Source organism: Uranotaenia lowii, chromosome 3 (genome assembly GCF_029784155.1).
Source record: "Uranotaenia lowii strain MFRU-FL chromosome 3, ASM2978415v1, whole genome shotgun sequence".
Classification (NCBI taxonomy): Eukaryota; Metazoa; Arthropoda; class Insecta; order Diptera; family Culicidae; genus Uranotaenia; species Uranotaenia lowii.
In genome coordinates, this window is record NC_073693.1 from 22,107,409 (window position 1) to 22,124,463 (window position 17,055).

General features: G+C 35.8%; 1 protein-coding gene across 1 annotated transcript in view; it reads right to left on the reverse strand.

Moving 5' to 3' along the window:
- The window catches only part of LOC129752032 (facilitated trehalose transporter Tret1-2 homolog), a 23,922-nt gene extending 13,849 nt beyond the window's left edge, over positions 1-10,073 (reverse strand). The window contains exon 1 of the mRNA XM_055747821.1: positions 9,966-10,073. Coding sequence (XP_055603796.1) covers positions 9,966-10,073 — 108 coding nt within the window. The remainder of the gene's footprint in view (positions 1-9,965) is intronic.
- Between the last annotated feature and the right edge of the window lie 6,982 nt (positions 10,074-17,055).

Below are 17,055 nucleotides of genomic sequence, written 5' to 3' on the forward strand. Positions count from 1 at the left end.
AATATACGGCACTATGCTAATTTGAAGCCGTTTGCTCAAGGTAAACTTTATGTATGAAGGTACGTACATAGGCTAAGTACGTTAAGTCATAACACCGGATTTCAACAAGTGTGTAACCACTACTGGTCAATGGAGAGAGCCCTTTCGGACTAAGCCGGATGCACTTGGAAGACGGCGACTGGACTACGGTTCTAGAAAATCGGAGGAAATTTTTGTCATTACTCGCACGCCAGTTGACTTAAAGCTGTAATGTGATTTCTCAGAATGGACAAGGCTTGGGCAAATTTTACGAGACTCTACAAGAATTGTTAAATGTCATCATTTGAAGGGGACAAAAAATTACATTACCTGTGCCCATGACGTCGTTAATTTTTTTTTTTATTATCATTCCAACAACTTCGAAGTGATTTATTTGGTCAGCTAATTTGACACACAGTTGTATCTGCTTGAAGTGTTTGATGATTTTTGTTGTCCCTCCACAATATTTTCACAGCAAGTGATGCCTGCACTTTGTTCTTCTAATGTTTGCGTGACCTTTACGTTAGGATTTTTTTTCTTTTTCTGACCGAACATGGCTAATCTTTGTCCAATTACAGTGTCTTTATTTGCAAAAGAAGTTTAATAAAATAAAATTAGTGTATGGGGAAAAACCTACAGAAAATTCATATCAACAGCAACAATTGAGTATAAATTAAGCGGTATAATAAAGCAAAATTTTCAAATGAACGTGATTATCTACAAAAAAAAAAACTGTCGAACCTAAGTATCTTTTTCTTTGCCAGTCTATGAATTTTATTAATTCTACTTGATCATTTCAACCCAATATTGACCGTTTATGGGTTATTTTTGACCTTTCACCAGGCAAAAATAGAGCTCACCAAAATTAATTCAGTAAGTTTTATGTTTTTGTTACCCCCGGTTATTTTTTTTGCACCAATTTCATGTGATTGTATCGTTAATTTTACTCCACCGGTATTAAAATTCAGCGATTGGCGGAAGTAGATTGTAGTTGTGCAGTTTGAAGAGAGTGTCGAAATGCGAAAACAAAAAACCCCAAAAAAAGCTAAAGGATTTTGATGTTTTAACCGGACAAGTGCTGATAGCAAATCAACACATCTGGGAATTATGAATGTATTTTTAATTTATTTTTATTAAAAGAAAAACCATTGTCTTCAGAAGATTTGTGAAGAAAAATCTCAATTCTTAACTTCATTTCAGATGATTTAGAAAATTTAGTTTGAAATATTTATTATATTTCATTATGGTGTCCTTGAACCTATTTAATTTGAGTGTAATTTTCAAGTCATTTTGTCATTAATGTCATTTTAATAAATTTTGTCATTATCTTTAAAAAATATTTTGGGATTTATTTGTTTTGGTTAGCTTTACCTTTTTTGATAATTTTTTTTTCGTTTTCTTCTTTCTTGTTATTTAGTCATTTTTGTCATTTTACATAATTTTTGTCACTTTTCTGATTTTTTTTGTCTTGGGTTCATTTTAAGTTTTTGTCATTTCGTGATTATTTTTTTAAATTTCGTCAATTTTGTTCCTTTTTTTCATTTTTGCTTATTTTTTTTTGTCATTTTATCAAACGTTTTAGTCTTCTTTATTTATTATTATTGATTTTTTGTTAATGTTTGTAAGATGACAATCTTTAAAACTGTAACAAAGTGGGGGATTTCTGATGCCTATACTTATTTACTTATTAACTAATCGTTCCATTTGCGTATTTTCATCATTTAATCTATGTCGTTCTTACTCCATGTGTTCTTCTAGTAAACTCCTTTTAAATTCTGATTTCTTTTTTATTTATTATATTATCATTTCAGTCACTATTGTATTTTTGTATTTTTTTTTTTTTCATTTGAATTGCTTTTCTGATTTTAGTAAATTTTTGTCATTTTTGAAATTTGCATTTTCGTTATTAATTTGCATCAATTATGTCATTACTGAATTTTTTTCTTTTTTGACCTCATTTTTACAATTTGGTCATACTTTTGTCTCTTCTTGATCCTTTAATGGTAATAGTTAACATTTTTATCATATTGTTAATCTTCGTCACCTATGTCATTTTTGTCTCTTTTTTTCATTTGTTTCATTTTTGTTGAATGCACAAATATACAAAAAATAACATTGTCTTCAGATCCCATAAGAAAGATCTCAATTCTATACTTAAATAAAATAATTTAAAATTTTTTTTTTAATATTTATTATTTGTGATTTTGTGACGTTTAAGTGACATATTCGTGATACTTTTGCGGCATTTTCATCATTTTTGTGTTTTTAAGCGTTTAATTTAAGTGCCATTTCAGGGTCATGTTAATTTTGTCATTAATGTCATTTTTATAACTGTTGTCTGATTTTTTTTTTTAAATATTTTTTTTTTGTTGTTTGGGCATCTTTGCGTTTTTCGACAGCATTGTAATTTTTTCACCTTCTTCATTCTTGATATTTCATTATCATGATTTTTGTCACTTTTTTCTTTTTTCTTACCTTTTCATCTTTGTAATTTTAGGCCAGTTTTGCCCTATTAATAATTTTTTTTAGCTATTGTATCATTTTATCCACTTGTCATTTTTTTTTGCCTGGGGTTTATTTTTACATTTTTGTTATTGCGTAATTTATCGTTTTCGCCAGTTTTATTATTTTTTTCTTTTTTGCTTTTTTATCATTTTATCAAACGTTTCGGTCTTCTTTGTCATTTCTAATTATTTTTCTTTTTTTTTCGTGCTTTTGTTTTTTTTTGTCAATGTTGTCATTTTTGTATTATTTGTGTCATTCTTGTGCTTTTGTTTTTTTTTCATTCGAATTGCTTTCCTGATTTTAGTTAATTTTTATCATTTTGAAATTTAGACTTTTGATTTTTATTTTTATAAATTTTGTCATTAATGTCCCTTTTTTCTACTTTTAGGTTTTTACTTATCATTTTGACAATTTAGTCATATTTTTGTCTTTCTTTGATCGTTTTATTGCAATAGTTTAAATTTTTTGTTAATCTTCGTTACCTATGTCATTTTTGTCACTATTTACATTAGTTTCATTTTTGTTGACTGCACAAATTTACAATAAATAAACCATTATCTTAAGTAGATCTCTAGATTTAGAAAAATCGAAATTCTTAACTTGAATAAAATAATTTTGAAAATATTGTTTTGAAATATTCAGCATTTGTCAGTTTTGTGACTTTTAATTGACATATTCGTGATTTTGAGTATTTCGTTCAAGTACCATTGAGAGTCATTTTTGTTAATTTTGCCCTTAATGTAATTTTTATAACTGTTTGCACTTTTGATTATTTTTTAAATAATTTTGTATTTTTGTTGTTGTGGGCATCTTTGTTATTTTAGATCAGTTTTGCCATATTTTTTTTTTTTAAATTTCAGAATCATTTTATCCACTTGTAATTTCTTTTCTCTCGTCTTATTGTCTTGGGTTTATTTTTACATTTTTACTATTGCATAATTTTTCAATTTCGTCAAATTGGTTAATTTTTTTCATTCTAGCTATTTTTTTTCATGCTTGTCATTTCATTAAACATTTTGATCTACTTTTTCATTTTTAGTTATTTTTTATTATTTTCTAATTTTCGTACTTTTGTTTGTTTTTGTTTTTGTATTTTTTTATTTGAATTGCTTTTCTGATTTCAGTTAATTTTTGTCATTTTGACTTTTGTTTTTTATGTTTATCAATTTTGACATTACTTTCTTTTTTCCATTTTTGGCATCATTTTGCCAATTTGGTAGTATTTTTGTCTCACTTTGATCCTTTTATTGTAATCTTTAATATTTTTGTCATATTGTTTATCTTAGTCACCTATGTTATTTTTTTTCTTTTTCCATTTGTTTTATTTTTGTTGAATGCGTAAATGTACAAAAATAATCATTATCTTAAGTAGATCCCTTAAGAAAAATCTTAATTCTGAAATTGAATAAAACAATTTAAAAAATATTTTTTGAAATATTAATTATTTGTCACTTTTTTAACATTTTAGTTATATATTCTTTATACTTTTTCGGGAATTTTGTGTTTTTTTTGGATTTTTCTTAAGTGCCATTTTAGAGTTATTTTTGTTATTTCTCCTTTTTTCTTATCATTTATATGTTAATATTTTATTTTGTTTTTGCATTTTTGTTATTTTATTCACTCATCATTTTTTCTTCTATCGTCTTTCTGTCTTGGATTCGTTTTTACATTTTTGTTATTTCGTCAGTTTCGTTCTTTTTTCATTTTTGCTTTTTTCTGTGGTTCTAGTCATTCCATCAAACGTTTTGGTCCTCTTTGTCATTTTCAATTATTTTTCATAAGTTTCTTATTTTTGTGGTTTTATTTTTTGTCAATTTTGTCATTATTCGGTTATTTTAATCATTCTGTGTTTTCATATTTTTTTTCGCCATTTGAATTGCTTTTCTCATTTTAGTAATTTTTTGTCATTATGGCATTTTGGCATTTTTTTTAATTTTTGCAAATTTGTTCATTATTGTCTTTTTTCAAATTTGGTCATATTGTGGTTTTTTTTAATCCTTTTTTTGTGATAGTTTATATTTTTGTCATATTGTTTTTTTTTTGCGTCACCTATGTCATTTTAGTCATTTTTTTTTCATTTGTTTCATTTTTGTTGACTTGATCATTGCTTTGTATTTTTTTTGTTTTGTCACTTTTCTAATTTTTGCTTTTTTAAAATTTTCATTCATGTTTGTAGTTTTTTATTGTTTTCTTCAATTTCAATTTCTTCTTTTGTCACCCCCCCCCCCTTCGAAATTTCCAAAAATCCCAGAAGGTGGGATAAATAAAGTTTTAAGTATTTTATGGAAATTTTGAAAAAAAAAATTAAATATCCGAAAGATTACAAGAGGAAAAACCCAATTGTCGAAACTGGAAGTTTTATCCCCATTTGTTTTCTTGATTTTATTGAATTATTCGAAAAAAAAATTACTTGATTTATAGGTTTTGTGCAATGATGTAGTATGCAATTTTTTTGCATACAACATTTCATACAATTTATTTAAGTTTATCAGTTTTTTTGCAATATTTTTTTTTTATCCCTCCCTCGTGATGTCTCAACTCCGATTGACAAAAGAAGGATTTGAAATTTGTTCCGGCCTTATTGCTTTTTTTATTTACATTCATCATTTTTGTTGTCTTTGTTTATTTTTTTTGTTTATATTTTATATTTTTTTAATTTATTTTTTTTTTGTCATCTTTGTTAGCATTTACATTTTCTTTGTCCCTTTTCTGGTTAACTTCTTTCATTATTCACAGTTTTTTCATATTGACATTTTTGCTAGTTTTTTGTGAATTTTGTTCTTTTTTGTCGTATCGTTTAAGTTTCATGAATTTGGTCTTTTTGGTCTTTTTTCTATTTAATTTTGTTGTAATTTTTTTTAAATTTTTGTTTGTTTTGACAGTTTTGCCATTTTTGCCGTTTTTCATTTGAATAATTTTGTTTTTTCCTCTGAGCTGACAATAATGTTTTAGTCGTTTTGTTTTTATAATTTTTGTCAGATTTTTAATGTTTATGTGTGTTTTTTTTTAATAATTTTGTATCTTCAGTGTTTTATTCATCGTTTCGTCACTTTGGTTGTTTTTTTCTTTTTAGTCAGTTTTGTGATTTATGTCTCTTAGTCTTTTTTATGGCAGTTTTGTATTTTTGTGTAAATTTTTTTTCATTGCCATATTTATGTATTTTTGTAATTCAAAAAGGAATTTTTGTCTTTTGTGTCGTGTTTTCCATTTCTACCGTTTTTTTAAAATATTTTTCACTTTGGCGATTCTGATAAGTTTTGTCTTTTTTTCAGATTTGTTATGTTTTTTTTTAATTTCATTATTCAATTTTTTGATTGTTGTTAATTCCGTAGTCATATTTGAATTTTTTTTAGTTGTTGTCACGTTTTTCATTTGTATTATTTTTGTCATTTATATATTCATACATTCACCAGTCACAAATCAACTATCTATATTTTTGAATGTTTGTCCTTTTTGTCTTTTTAATTTTGCAGTTCTTGTCACATTTTTGGTATTTTTTAGTTCTGTTTTTTTTTTGTTATTTTTGATTATTTCTAGCTTAGCTTAGCTTAGCTAGGTTGACTTTTGTTATTTTAAATTATGTTTCCTTATTTTCTAATTTTCATGCTTTTTTTTGTCAATTTTTTCATTTTTCTATTCTCTGGATCATTTTTGTGTTTTTGTTATTTTTTTTTCGATCAAATCTCTTTTCAAATTTTAATAAACTTATGTCATTTGCATACTTTGACTATTGTTTTTTAATTTTTGTCAATTTTGTCGTTAGTTTCTATTGACATCTTTTAAACAATTTGCTCAAATTTTTGTCTTTTTTAACTCTTATTTTTGTGATAGTTTACATTTTCGCCATATTGTTAATTTCCGTCACCTATGTCAAGTTTGTCAATTTTTTCAATTTTGTCACTTTTTCAATTTGTTTCATTTTGGTTGATTTGTTAATTATTGTCATTTTTGGCATTTTTGCAGTTTTTTTATTGTTTTCGTCACTTGTCTTTTAAAAGCCTTTTTAAATATTCATTCATATTTGTAATTTTTTATTGTTTTCCTCCCGTTTTTAATTTTTGCTTTTTTTTTTTATCTTTAAATTGTGTGGGTGTTTTTTTTTTTTAATTTTTCATCTGTAATTTTCTTATCGATTTTGTCATTTTGTTGTTTTTTTTTTTTGTGAGTTTCCTGGTTTAGGTCTTTTAGTCATTTTTGTCTTCTATTGCTGTTTTGTAATGTTTGTGTATTTTTTTTTGTAATTTTTCCTTATTTTGTCTTTTGTATCATGTTTGCAATTTCTACCGCTCTTTTAATTTTTTTTTTTTTTTCATTTTGGTGATTTTGGTTATTTTTATCGTTTTTTTCAAATTTGTTTTGTTTTTTATGTAATTTTTTCAGTTTTTTTTTGTCTTCGATTTGGATGGCATTTTTGTATTTTTACGTTGTTGTCACTTTTTCTTTTATTTTTTTTTTCATTTGTGTCATTTATAGGATATTTTTAAATGTATGTAATTTTGGCCTCATTAAGTTTTGCAGTTCTTGTCACATTTTTGTAAAAAATTTCAGTTTTGGTCTTTTTGTTATTTTTTAATTTTATATTCGTTTTGCCATCATTGTTATTTTTTGTCTTTTCCTCGAATGATGGTAGTCGAAAACTTCCTTTTAAATCAGCCAAAATATCTGTTTAAAGGAGTCCTCGAGCATGTTTTTCAAACATATTTTTCAGATACGTCGAATTTTTCAGCAGCTGGACTGTCAATATAAAACGAGTCAATCATTTAACAGAAGTCTAGTTATAATACGGTTGTCAGAATGTTTCCCAAACGTCTCTGGGCCGGATAATTCCGGAGTATTTTATCAAAAAACCTGATTTATTCCGGGCATTTTATTTCATAATTTTCAACTTAATATCCGGGCAAATTTGCTCAAAACCTGGAAATAGCTCGAAAAAATAATCAAGAAGAAAAAAACATGAAACATTTTTTTTTCGCCGATTACATTAGCAGTGTTTAAATCATAAATAATTTTAATTTCAGAAAACCGTTCTTTATTGTTTCGATAAAACCTGATGAAAAAATCGTTTTTGGAAGCAAAAATTTAAAAACTCTGAGTTTTTTGTCTGATATTTATTGCAAATAAAGTGAAGAGATCCCAGCAAAATTCAGGCATTTTTAGTGATATTCGAGCTACCAAGCCGGACTGGACTTTCCTCAATTTTTTTTATCAAATATACGGACAAGTCCGGGTAAAACCGGGAAATCTGGCAAGCTTAAGTTATAAACCTAATTGATAGCTATTCACTCATTTCGTTGTGTTGTGACACACTTCAGGTGTGACAGATTTTTTTTTTTTATTAAAATGGATTTCCAAAATCAATGATGTGATTTCCTTGGACATTGACTTACTGTGACATTAGAGACAAATCGAGCTTGCCAACCAAAATAGTCCAGTAGTTGTCAGTGATTTTTAAATTATTTACCTACACTTGTAATCACTTTTTTTTACACAAAAATTGAAATTTAGATAATATTTGTAATTTTCAACCGAAAAAATTGAGGAATTTTCTTAATACACTTACACAAACTTCAAATTTCCTCAGAAAAATTTAAGTCACAAACGCTTGAGCCAAAATTGACATATGTCAATTATGAGCTGTACTGTAACGGTTTTTTCCACATTCAAAACTCTTATATAAGCTCACTCTTTCTAATTTGATTTTAATCGTTCGTAATCACTCAACGAACACTTAAAGGAGGGCTCACATTATTCCTCTTTTGTTTTCAATCAGTGTTTTCTTTTTAAAAAAAATCCAACAAGTATCATCGCCGTTTGTTTAAATTGTCATCCATTTATGAGCCATCCATTCCCAACACATGGCATGTGCGTGCGTGCATGCGTGTAAACTTCGGCATATGAGGAAAAAAATAAACGTATGCAGCTCGTAAATTTTCAGTTGTTCCAGACTTCAGGGAATGGAGCTCGGATGCACACAGATAATAATCTTCTGCTTCTTTTGTGCTTGCAGGCGGCACACTTTTGGAGCGTGACAAACTCCAGCCAGAGACACCGCACACACCGGTGCGTGTCTTTTCCCACGCCAGTTATTGGTCGTTAAAGTGCCTCGCCTCACTCACATCACACTCACAAATCCCGCCAAAAACCAATAATGTTCCGTCTGGTTAAGGGCACTATGATTCCAATGGGATGGAGTAGCACTGCCCCCCCACTACTGGCTGTCTCCAGCAATGATTAGATGAATATGATCGGCCGACCAGTTTATGAATATTGATTAAGCTCCAGAAGAGAGTGTGAACCTGAACAACAACACATGTTATGCACTTAAAAGAAGACATACCTCTGAACCGACCGATGGACTGAACTCAACTGAACAGAGGTGAACTTAATAGATTTGAATGACTACCGCGACTCGGGTGTAGTTGGTTTTGATGAGTTTTTTTTAGCCCCGATAAGTATTCGTGGTGTGGTGTGAAGCGTGTTTGTTCATATGTGGGATTTGAGAGGGGACGTGTCGATGGAAAATTTTCCTTAATGTATCATTCATGACGAGCTTGATGAACGATGGAATACCTTTTTAGTTTTATGAATATTTGGTATATTCCAATTATTTTATTTATTAGGTGCCCGTCTCACAACATAAACAATATACCTTCAATACACTCGGTCCATGACAACCGTTCTCCAATTTCTCGGACACCTCACATTTGCCAGATCATGCTCCATTTGGTCTAACCATCTCGCTCGTTGCGCCCCTGCACGTCTCGTTCCTACCGGATTCGTAGGGAACACCTGTTTTGCAGAACAGTCGTCCAGCATTCTCGCAACATGTCCTGCCATACGTATCCGTCCAGTCTTCGCCACCTTCTAGGTACTGGGTTCGCCGTAGAGTCGCGCCAGCTCATGGATCATCCTTCGCCTTCAAACTTCGTTCTCCTCTAGCCGCCAAAGATGGTTCTTAAATACTCCGAGTGTGCGCAGGTCCTCCTCGAGCTATATTCATGTCTCGTGCCCGTAGATGACACCCGGACTAATGAGCGTCATGTACAGGTTACACTTCGTGCGAGGGCTAAGTTTTTTCGATCTCGATGCTTGTGGAGTAAGAAAGACTTCCGCTGATCATTCACTGGCGAATCTCACGGCTGGTGTCATTGTCTACCGAGATAGAGAACCAGTGAGCCGAGATAGAGAAAGTCTTCGACTATCGTGACCTTGTGGACAAGCGGGCTCGGTCGGTCTCGGATCCGCAGACTAGCATATGCTTCGTTTTGGACGTATTAATCATTAATCCAATACTTCCTGCTGCGCGTTTCAGTTGGCGGCATGATGACTTCCCACGAATCTGTTTGTTTGTGGCGTTAGGTGGTGGAGTAGGTTTCGGGAGAGCACTTTGTAAGTGACATTGAGTCTAATTTATCGCTCATCTTGTAGATGGGGCATATTACTCCCTCCTTCCGCTTCTCCGGTAGCTGGTCTTTGTCCCAGATCCGACCCATCAACCGGAGTAGGCAATCGGATAATTTGTACGGAATGATTCCCTTAACTTCACTCATCGTTGGGAGTGACTCCTCTACATCGTTTGCTACGCCGGCGATGTATCTTCTACCAACGTCTTGGTCTAAGCATGCTGCTTCCAACTTTTGATCACCTCACGATTGTCCGTCAGGATGCCCCCGTCCTTATCCCGGCACATTTCGGCTTACGGCACGAAGCTTTTGCGGGATGCGTTGAGCCTCTTATAGATCTTTCGTGTTACTTGGGAACGATGGAGCTCGTTGTCCTCCAGGTAGCGCCTTTTCTCCTGGAAAATTCGGACTTGCTATCTCTTCCGCTGTCAGTGATTTTCCAAGTTTCGACGCGTGCTGCCTACTACTGCCGCTTTCGTCCATCACCCTCCTCTTGAATCCTTGTGAGGTAGCGTCATACCAAAGCTCGAAGGCCAGCAGCTACCTCAGGCCAAGGTTGGTTTGGCGCTACCTCACACGGCAGCTGGGATCTCGAAAGAACTGCTGTTCGACGGTCGAGCGGAGATCTTCGGAGCTCGAACGATGCACCTTGAGAGACGTCTAGCCAGACTGAAGCTCTCCCACACCCTGGTCAAGATTCCAACGGGGAAGGTGGACTCACTGCCGTTGGAGAGCATTGAAGAGAAAGTCGCCAGAGCTGTAAGCTTCCAGAGGCGGATGGAACAGGAAGTCGCTGCAAAGGACGAGCTTGTGATGGTCATCAACAACGATGTCCCGAACAAAATTGTTGGGGTCAATTTCATAAAAGACGCCATGGACATCCTCTGTGACTCCTACCTTGTGTAGGGTACTGAATAATCTCCCTATGAAGATGTTCGACTCACTGCCGTCACTTTTTTATGAGTACGATCTCATCATACGGGAGATGGACCGGATGGGAGTGAACCTGAGCAGAGGCATGAAGGTCCACTTGTTGCTGCTAGCAATACCACCAGGTTATAGTCATAACCAGGGTGCGCTGGCTGTTCTGCCGCCATGGGAGCTAAACTTGAGGTCGATCGTCGACATCAAGCGGTTGTTCCTGGATTCCGAGCTCCCCCAAAACACCAGCACTACATCAAACGAACATCGAGGTGAGTCAGTGATAGCAAACCACGCTTTGCGGACCGCGCCGAAGAAAGGTAACAGTCGGTGCTTTGGGTGCGGCGAGAAGGGGCACTTCAAGTCTCACGGTTCGGGTATTAAAAATTCCAAGGCTTTGCTTGGAAAGAACCTCTTAGTTGTTGATTCATGAGTCATGACACAATAGACCACATTTATGACACAGAAGATGGTAGATTCTTGCGTCGAGACATCCAACAAAATAGTATCTAAAGCTGTTTAGCTGGAAAACAGTCAAGCAAAAAGCTCAAGAGTCTGCGAATACCGAGGTCGAGTAGACCACTTGAATTAGTTGACGGTATCCCAACAGTCCTCGAGAGGGACTTCGTCAAGCTTGCCCTCTACCGGCAGCGCTGCTTCGAGCGTTTGCGCATAGTCTGCCGCGACCTCAGGTTGCTTCAGTCGTGCGATATTCACCATCACCAGATAGTGGTCTGACTCGATGTTTGCGCTTCGACTGGATCTGACGTCGATGATGTCCGAGAAGTGCTGGCTGTCTATCAAAACGTGGTCGATCTGTGATTGCGTTTGGTACAGTCATCTTCAAGTGTACTTGTGTGGGAGGCTGGGTGCTGGAAAAGGTATTACGTACGGCCAATCGTTTAGAGGCGGCGAAATCTATGAGTTTCAGGCCGTTTCTGTTGGTCAGCTGGTGCGCGCTGAACCTTCCATTCGTCGGTTTGAATTCCTACTCCTGGCCGACCTAGCGTTAAAATTGCTCATGACGATCTTGATATTATGTTGCGTTCCAGCTGCGCGTAGAATTCGTCTTTTTTGCCACCGGTATCTACTTCCAAGGTGAGGACTGTGCACTTTGATGGTGCAAACAGCGGAATGGCATCCTTATTCTTTGTCATTGAATTTGACAACCACCAAAATTACGGGCCCCTAACAAAACTGACTTTTGGCTGTCCAGGAACCGGACTAAATGTCAAATCCTATAAAATGATGAATAATTGCACACTAAGACAAGAATCAACATCATAAATCTCTCTCCCGATGGATGATAAAAAAGAAACAGATTTTTGCTCGAAAGAAGAACCAGGTTGCCATCCCCCTGGGTGCAGATGTTGAAGAACCCACCCTTGATTCTCAACCGCCACATTCGTGGGTCGATCGGCCACCACCCGGTCACATGCTTCTACATCTTCCTTATCACTATAAAATCTGTTCCAAGCTCGTATGTGTTACCGCAGCTCTGGTAGATGGTATGACCATCTTGGAACGCACGTATCGTGGAGTTCTTCCAGCATACCTCTTTCAGCGCTTAGATGTGGAATTTGCAGTTCTTAAATTCGTTTGGGAGCACGCGGGTCATTAAATTTAGAGATCGGCAGTTCCATGTTCCAAGTTTCCAATCGCTGATCCTTTTCATTGCGTGGGTCTTTTCCGATTTCCATTCGAAATTTCTCGTTCATTGTTAGTTGGGGCAATTTTCATAAGCAGTACACTTTTAACGAGTTCTATCCAAATTTCAAAGAGAAAATACCCGATGACTCATTTTCTACAGCGTTTGAAGCGTGATACAATTAAAGTAAGGACATTGTAACGAGTTTGAGACTCTGAGTGAAAGTGGCGCTCTCTGAGACTACAATGAATAAACAAAAAGAGCCATTTAAATGAGTTTAGTTTTTTTTAATTTTGGTGGCATTTTGCCATGCACCCTAGAGCTTGATAAGAATGGTAGTAGGTACCTTAATTCGATCGATTGCATGTCCTGCGTTGTGATTTCATCACCACCGAACTCGCGAAATGTTGATATTGACGTTAATGGTTGTTCCAGATCAACGTCTCCTCCGCAGATCCTGACCTCCGCCAGGTGGAATCTAATCCGGAATAATCTGGAACAAATGGATTCGAAGAAGTGCTATTCAAAACGTTCGAGTACGGTGTAACGCAATCCGGCGAGATCCGGTACCGTTTTGGTGACGTTCAAAGCTCTCGGACCCGGGGGAGTATTTTCCGGAACTTCCAAGTCCGGAGGATCCCAATCCGGTAAGATCCGGGATTTCGAAATACGGTAACATCCAGAACTTTCTGGTCCGAATCGACGAAATCCGGAACCACTGAACCCGGAGGAGTCCAGATCCGGAACTTCCGAGTCCAGAGGTTCGAAATCCGGAAAGACTCTCTGGTCCGAATTGAACTAATTTCGGAACCACTGGACCCGGAGGAGTATTTTCGGGAACTTCCGAGTCCGGGGTATCGAAATCCGCTAAGATCTGGAACTTTTTAGTACGAATTAACAAAATCCGGCGAGATCCGGAATCAATGGGCCTGAAGAAGTGCTTTCCGGAACGTCTAAGTCCGGAGTAACAAATTCAGGTAAGATTTCCGCACCAATCCGCATACGCAATCGAGACCGGAACAGTGAACCGGTGAAAATCGTCCACGTGAGCTCAACGGGTATCGTCGGTACGACAGCGATCGGGATGGTGAATGTGTAACCTATGGTTGAGTTATTACCCAGCACTGTTAAGACTCCCTCAATTCTCGCCTGAGGGTCGGCTTTTTGAAATCAAGAACTTCAAAATCTTAATAAATAAGTTTCGAGCTGTGCTTTATTTTCCTTCTCCAATGATACAAAAAGGCACTTGTCGACTGATCCGCGAAACTATATATAGTGGCACAAACTCTATGTGGCTTATCTATAGGTGGGGACAATAAAAAACTTTAGTAATAGTTCGTTGTATCTGTACAGTTGTTTTTGAGCGATTGTGACGTAACGCTACGCCATCACGGAGTCAAGTATAAGGCGTCCAAAAGTAGCCATAGCAACTTATTAGGAGGAATGTTTGGAATGCAAACAGGTTTGTTTATTTTTTAAAACTCATAGTGTCGCTGTACTGGGCGTCAGGAAGAATAGGCGTGAATAAAAGGGTGCTTTGATAATGATTTTTAAATAACATGGAACGTTGCATGTCGTCGATGAATGACGACTTCAACGTCGAGACGCTCATGAACGTTTGTGACGTAGCAATCAAAACATTGAAAAATCTGATTCTCACACTTGTGCAAAGGAAGTCTTGTCCCCACCTATAGAGAAACCACATGGACACAAACTCTCCTACCTCAAGCGTCTGCTTTTGGGCCCCTCTCCTTGCGTACACTTCCTCGTTTAAAACCGGAAATATCACGACCTCCTGTTTGCGCGGCGAGACTACCGAATTGCTAGAGTGGGTTCGGTGAGCTAGAAGAAGTTTGCGGCCTGAGGTCAAAATTTCGTGTTTCCGGCACTTGATGGGTGGTATGCGGCATATCTATAACTTCGTGGTGGTAATTCACGACGACCTCGAGTAGGAGTCAGCGGGCCGTCCACGTTCTGGGTGGAAGTTGTGCTCGGCGTTCAGGTGAGCTGCCTCGGGAACTGAAACCGGAACTCAAGGGTAAATTACGAGATCCTGGTGATAGAGGGATCAAAATGGCGACAAAGCATAAGGTCGGGCACACGAATGATGCTCAGGATCTTGGGTTACCTGGTAGATCCCTTCCACAAACAAACGAGCTTGTTGCACTCTTTCCCGTAGTTCACCGTAGTTTACGTCGGACTTCTATCACGGGCTTAGCACTGTTTCTGTATTGCGGAACGAATCGTACTCGGACGTTTTGGCTTGCCGTAGTACACGCTCAGAGATACATCCTAAAAATGACCATTATGTTGAAGGTCGATAGCGTTCCGTACCCAGCCGTCAACCCTTCTTGCCCCTCTCATTTTTTCGGATTCCCCTCAGCAACTCAGCCTCCATGATCTTCTGGCGTGTTCAACCCTGACTCCTCAGGCGTGACAGGTGCTGCCATCTGTTGCGGTGTGCCAATATCCTTGTGCGCATATGGCGGGGCTTTCTTTCGGGGTTCAAAGGCAGGTTCGCTCCAATCTACACTTAATCACCAGCACTTCCTCGACATTTACATTTGCGCGACGAATCTAGACAATCTTGGCAAGAACTTTCCCATGGTTACAAATGGCCGCAGAACGGGAACCAGCTATCAACAAAAAACCTGACGGAAAATCAAAAGAAGTTTTTTCGCGTGTTTTGAAAGGTTTTTCCCAACCTAACTCTGGGAGGGTTTTGCATTGCGCATCGGTCCCTTCTTTTCCACTTTTAGCGGTCCCTGGAGATGGGAAGGTGCTGTTTTTGGCCGCGCTGAATTTTATAACGCGACTAGCCTCGTTTGCTTTACAGGCTTTTGCTGGCTAACTACCTCTCAAATGATTTTGTTGTCGCAAGCTTTTGTCCTCGCTGCCGATACTGTTGAAATACCTCGTGGAATGACTCATACCGTATTTGTTTATGCCGAGTGTTGCACTGGTGCACCACTAGGTGCTATCAAACTGTTTGTTTATTCGGACAGTGTTGCACTGGTTTTGACCTGGTGTTGCACTGTCATCGGGCGGTAGTGCCCCGAAAATTTTGTCAGTGTTGCGAGAGAGCGTGTGAGTGAGTGAGGTAGCAATACACTGGCGACGATTTGTGTTTGTTTTTATCGGGTACGGTGGAACACTGAACGAGGGGAGAAAACAAATACAGTATTAGTGAAAATTTTCTTCAACAACGATTAGACCGTCACTTTTTCGGAGAACGGCTTGAAATTCATTCGGGAGTCGCAGATTTTCTTGTCGATTCTTTTCTTCATTGACTTACGCTTGCTCGGTTGCTTTTAACCAGTTGCTCGTTATGAATACTCATATTTGGGTGCTACATAGCCGAAATTATGATTTGTGCTCAAATTCTTCTAATTCTATAATTCTGCTAAATTATTCTAAAAAGTTTACATTCTTTACAATTTGAATATTCCAGCTTCCAGATTGCTTCTGGTGAATGGCAAAATCGTCGCTAGGCATGGGTCATACAGACAAAAAATTTGACAACGAATGTAATACAGGGACACAATGCTTCTTTAAGTATTCGTCCAAAACTTAGTGCCAAGCATTAAATCTCCTGTTTGTATAAAGATGGCACGAACTTCGTCTGATGAACTCTTTTTGTTTATTTTGCGATTCATTTTAGTTAGAAACGTTGTGACCAATTGGTTCACAACTTTTCTTCAAGTTGGATTTCTTCCATGACAAGCTACTAAATATAACATTTGCAAGTCGCAATTGGCTTCAGATACCTAGCTAGTAAAATCACTAGAAATGTTCAGTTTACACCGTAATAATCAAAATAACAGGCCATGCAGCATCGTCGTCTGCGCAAATTGTCCGGAGTTGCGCGTAATTTCATTCAAAGTAGTTACGCCGGTTTCAAACTTGACCATCTCGCATGTTAGAATACGATTGCCCCAAGGCTGCGAACCGGTTGATCAGAACTTTAGTTTCTCGTTGCATTTGTACCTACCTGGGAAATTGAATAAAATCTGATTCGCTCGAGTGCTTGTAAGCATTTGAAAAACATGAGCGATAACATGATTTTTTAGGTAATGCAACCAGTGATTCTTGTCTTACAAATTATAATAATTTTAGACACTAATGTAATTTAAAAATTAGACAAAAATGACCAAAATTTGAAACAAATGTAGAAACAACAAAAATGGCAAGAACTACAAATATGACAGATGAGCGAAATTTTCTTAATTTCGATACCTTCAAAAGTAGTACACAATTTTTAAAAATTTTATTAATATCCACAGGTGCCTTTAGTTGATAATTTTAATAATTTTATAACATTTAAGTAAAATTTTATTAATTTAAAATTTAAAGTAAAGAGATGAAAATGAGTTACCAAAACGGCTAAAGGTTCAATGGAACGAATGTTGTTTTAAGACATAAGAGTCTCACTGAGAAACACTTTTAATGGAATTTGTATAAATTGAAATCACCGAAAGAATGTCGATGTTTTTTCTTTATTTTCCTTTCAACATTTTTAACATAAATTGACAAATAATTAAAGAAAGCTGGAATGCTGTT